This window comes from Cibotium barometz, chromosome 59 (genome assembly GCF_041138505.1).
Source record: "Cibotium barometz isolate CiBa-2024 chromosome 59, ASM4113850v1, whole genome shotgun sequence".
NCBI lineage: Eukaryota > Viridiplantae > Streptophyta > Polypodiopsida > Cyatheales > Cibotiaceae > Cibotium > Cibotium barometz.
The window spans coordinates 10,717,552-10,722,392 of record NC_141104.1 but is presented as its reverse complement, the minus strand read 5'-3'; the positions used below and the strand labels follow the sequence as shown (position 1 = coordinate 10,722,392).

General features: G+C 43.2%; 1 protein-coding gene across 2 annotated transcripts; it reads right to left on the bottom strand.

Moving 5' to 3' along the window:
- Positions 1-861: 861 nt before the first annotated feature.
- Positions 862-3,789, bottom strand: LOC147605478 (glucan endo-1,3-beta-glucosidase 5-like). Of its 2 annotated transcripts, XM_086793245.1 has the most exons (3): positions 2,848-3,567; positions 2,246-2,409; positions 862-1,708 (listed from the first exon to the last, which is right to left on the bottom strand). In XM_086793245.1, the coding sequence occupies exons 1-3, from the start codon at positions 3,198-3,200 to the stop codon at positions 1,275-1,277; spliced, it is 951 nt and encodes a 316-aa protein (XP_086649371.1). In that variant the 5' UTR covers positions 3,201-3,567; the 3' UTR covers positions 862-1,274. The 2 variants fall into 2 exon arrangements, with proteins under 2 accessions (XP_086649371.1, XP_086649370.1); XM_086793244.1 differs by having other exon boundaries at positions 862-2,409; positions 2,848-3,789.
- Positions 3,790-4,841: the final 1,052 nt, after the last annotated feature.

The following is a 4,841-nucleotide window of genomic DNA, read 5'->3' as shown; positions in this document are numbered from 1 at the left end:
AACAAGTCCTCTTTTGCTAACCAAGTCCTCCCATTGATTCTTCTCAGGCACCATTAGTATCATAGAGCTGCCCCCTTATCTATCTACATGCTTCTCTACCATATTAAAGTTTCACATGAGTATCCATGGATGAGCCCCGTTCAAAACATAGCTGAATTATGTATAAAAAAAATCCTTGAAAAATAAAGACAAGGAAGAGATACCAACTTAGTTTCTACTTAAGTCTTTCTAGCAAATATAAAAAGCAACACAAAAAAAAACTATTTTTAAAATTTCTTTTCTTTCATGATAACGTGAAAAATGGGCCACAATTACACAAGCCATGCTCTAACCTAGTTGACTTAGTGAGGAGTCACGCGTGTTATAGATTGTGTGTGTGACGAACCACTACTTTGTCAAACGGCACCACACGATAATAGGTAAAACGGTTTACCTATTCTCTAACAGGTAAACCGGTTATCTATTATCTAGTAAGTAAAGTCAGAAGACAGCCTGGCCCAATGAAACCGGTGGGGATTTCAGATGGTAGCAGAAGCTAGACAATTGCTAGCAACGGATTGACGTGGCCGTAGTCATTCGACCTCGCCATGCTACCTGAGTGGATCCACCTCACCCTTCCATTGGGCCAACGGGACCGGATGAATGTGATCTCGCCTTGAGTGCGGGAACAGATGCTTGCTTTCAAAGAAGTATCTTCACAGGACCACACAGATCAATGAACTTCTCATTCGCCTACCACTTCACTTAAACAAAAGGCTAATCGTAAATTAGAGCCCTTTCAGATCAATTAAGCCAAATTATGGTTAGTACCCAAAATGATTAATTGGTACACAATTAATTCATAATTGAGCCACGCTAGTGTATCAAAATGATAACATGAACATGCAGTGACAACATATAATGCCTTCTGCACAAAACATCTGCAGATGCAGAGCTTGGAAGGTGATGCTCCCCTTGCATGCCTTGATTGGTTCTCATCCTCCCCTTGCATACCTTAGCTTTTTAGTCCTTTACCATTGGTTCTCATGTTGATGGATGCACACTCAGCCCCCCCAAAAAGAGCTAACCTGTGGAGGCAATTAGCTGCACATTTAAGGAAATTAGCACTAAGTGTGCAGTTAATTATGCCAATCTGCATGCTTTGCTATTCCATCTCATGGCATTTGCACACTTCCCATGCAGCAAGAGAAGGCAAAGATCCCCATCACCTATTAGCCAATGCAGCTCAATCCTGTGAGTCTATCGTTCCTTCAAAGGGCTTGCACAGACCCATTTCAAACAAAGAAGATAATAGCAGACATCATCACTGCCAACATCATGCTCAGCGCCGCTGTTGGCAGGCTCTGCCTGTTATGTGTAGCTAATGAAGGAGAAGACTCGGGGTAAGCGATTTGAATCATGAACTCACAAGTCTGCACAGAAGGGTTCTTTGTGACCACCTGCCCAAGGCCATTAAAATCACATGTACCAAGACCTTGATTCTGCCTTTGGAAGTACTGATTGAATGCATAGGATGCGTTCCCGTTTGAGTCGAGATAAGGATTGCAAGAGCAGCCATAGTTGAGAGATGTGCAATCAGAATTTGTACATGCATAGGTTATGCTGTCCCCAAGTTTGCCTTGATCACCGGAGTCGGGGTTGTATATACACCATTGCTCAGTCATGTATTGCACTCCTGATGCAGCAACAAGATTCTGCCCATTGGCACCTGTAAGAGAAAGGCTATACTTCAGTTTGCCATCAAATTGGAAGATGCCCCAATGCCGCTCGAAGTTCCCGGGGGCAATGCTTTTCATGTCTTCATCAATCAAGCTGAACAAGTAGAAATCAATGGCAGCATTTGGACGCCGAGGTGTGCCACTATTGCTCAATACATGATTAAGGAAACCCTGATTGAACTTCTTTGCATAGTTGAGATTAGCATTAGCATCCCCATCTGTTGGCCATCCAATCTCTCCCACTATTATGTTCATGTTCCCATAAGGCCCTGCAGCAGCTAATGCTGCCAACAATGAATCGTAGCTAGCATCAAACACGTTCTCGTATGTGTAAGGTCCGTCATGGACTGGCGATTCGGTACCATCAAAGAATGCATAATCTACAGGAAAGCTATGGTCATCGTACAAGCTTATGAAAGGGTATATGTTGATGGTAAAGGGGGCATTGTTTTGATTAAGCCAAGCCACAATGCTGTTCATGAGATCGGATATGTCCGGCCTGAAAACCGAGGTGGATGGAAACTCACTAGGTTGGATGACATCGGCATTCATGGGCACAGTGGCTTTGATTTCAATTCCCAAATTGGCTGCATTCAGAGCTTTTTGAACATTCACAAGTGCAGGGTATGTTATGTTCAAGAAGCTGCCATTGTAGCTACGCAGAAAGGGCTCGTTGCCGACAGCAACATGCCTGCATGGAAGAAAGAAATTATCAAACTACCATATAAATGAAGAAAGACAGAAAGGTGCTCTTAGCATCACATGAATGGACCTTGTAGAACACGTGATGATATGTGATCATATAGTGGTATAATGAGGCTTGAACTCTGGTATTTTATCACATGCATATGCTCATGGATCCTGTAGATTATGTAATGACATGTGGATGAGGTTGAGGTGAGCATATGATGGGAGGTTTTGAGCAGTGAACTCTTCCCATGCACATGCCTATGAAGCTTCTAGATTACATGACAACATGTAGATCATGGATTTGAGCTCTGGTTTTAAACCATGTCATAGTATGTGGGGATGTGAGCCATGGTTTTTGAGTTATTAGCCACTTAATTTGGCAAGAGGATTATGATGTGATGAGAGAAACATAAGAATGATGATGCATGTTTTCTCTTACTTGATGCTCACACCGTTTGCGTGCAGGTAGCTCACGACATTGTCCTGCACCCATGCCGTCGCTTTCGCCTGATCGTTCATGCTCTGCAGCTCGTCATTGGGAATGCCTACCATCACCTCGATGTCGGAGTTTGCGAGGGCATTCAGAACGGTGCTATTCGAGTCGAAAAGCTTGACCTTGGCTATGTTGTTGGCCTTGAGCATTTGGACCACAATGCTAGGAAGCAAAGGATGGGAGGCTTGAGTGCCCCAGTTTACCCCCAGTCCCTCCACAGGTCTGCTAGCCATGGCTATTATAGCACATATGGTGCATAGAAAGGGGAGAAGCCATAGCTGTTGCTTCCTTTTGCTCATCTCTAGTGTGCTTGCAGCTGATGCAGCTCACTCTGTTTCTCTGCACAAGAAGAAGAGAGAGATGGGGAACCTAAGAAGATAATGTGCAATAAAAGCTTTAAGAGTTAATTAAATAATTACAGTTGTGTCAAAGGATTATGTGGCCATAATTGTGGGTTATACAGTTAAGTAGCCTAACATAGGCGAGAGGAAGAAAGTAATATAAACACAATGCTGCTAGGATGTATTTCATCATTTTTTAAGGTGTGGGTGTGTGTGTGTGTGTGTGAGAGAGAGAGAGAGAGAGAGTGTGTGGGTGTGTGTGTGGGTGTGTGTGTGTGTGAGAGAGAGAGAGAGAGAGAGTGTGGGTGTGTGCGTGTGTGTGTGTGTGAGAGAGAGAGAGAGAGAGAAAGAGTGTGTGTGGGTGTGGGTGTGAGAGAGAGAGAGAGAGGGGGGGGGGGGTGGTGTGAGAGACAGTGTGTGTGTGTGTGTGTGTGTGTGTGTGTGTGTGTGTTTGAGAGAGAGAGAGAAAGAGAAAGGGAGTGTGTGTGTGGCACCCCACAACCATCGGGTGTCCCGAGGTGTGTGTGTCAGGCCCCCATCTCTATACAATTCTCACTACTCTAAATTTAAGCAGGAAAAATTTTGTTTGTTTCTCATTAATTAAAAAAATCCATCTGCGAGAATGAAGGAGAATAATAATTAAATCTCAAAACTCGAGCAAGGAGGAAAAAGCAACGGAATTTAATTTTCGGGGTGAAATAATAAATAATATTACGGAATGCAAAGTCATGTCAAAAAAGATTCTTGCAAAATACAGTGGATTGGCATTTTGTAAAGAAAAAGCAGGGGGAAAAGGGGAGCGTATAGCTAGCTAGGCTTTATTTAACCGTATTTTGCATTGCTTTTCTTTTCTTTAATAAATCGGTGCCCCTCATCAATGCAGGGAATCTGGAGCGTCCCGCAGGCTCCACCTTATCCTCCTACACACACACGCACGTGTGACACTCCGCCTCGGCCCCCGGCCCCCCCCTCTCTCTCTCTCAGATCTCTCCGCCCACTAAGCTGGCGTCTTGACGGTGAACGCTAGGGAATAAGCACTAATAACCTTTGAAAATAGCTCCTGTGTTAATTAATTAATGCACTTATTGGACGTCCAAATAAGTGCATTAATTAATTAACACAGGAGCTTTTATTTTTTTTTCCAAAAGGCATGAGGGATTATATTAAAACAAAACCGAACCGATTACAAAATGTTTTTTACACACAGAGAAAAGCATAACTCTTTAACGGATAGATCTTTTAAATGCTACAAGTTCTGAAATTTTTTTTATTACTGATTCATCCCTCTGGTTGATGCTCTTCTTCTATTGCTTCCCATGCTTGATTGAAGTGGGAGTTAGCTGCTTGGGTAAGTTTATCAAGTTTCTTGTTGGCTCTACTGACCGACTCTTGGTGCTTTCGTTGGAGCTTCTTCATTGTTAGTTCTTTGTCCAATTCCAATGCTGACTTCTTGGTATTGACAAAACAGCTTTATCCACCTTTGTTAGCACCTATAGCGGCAGACATAGAAGGCTGCTCAAAGTGTGAACCGGGTCCCTGTGCAGGGCCTGAAAAACAACTACATTTCTGGATAACCAAATAAACCATAAAAAGCAAGCT

Bases quoted from the DNA above. Each gene is read 5' to 3' on its own strand.
- LOC147605478 (XM_086793244.1), bottom strand. From the start codon at position 3,200: ATGAGCAAAAGGAAGCAACAGCTATGGCTTCTCCCCTTTCTATGCACC. The intron at 2,410-2,847 runs GTAAGAGAAAAC...TCTTCCATGCAG, and splicing joins GCAAACGGTGTGAGCATCAA to GCATGTTGCTGTCGGCAACG.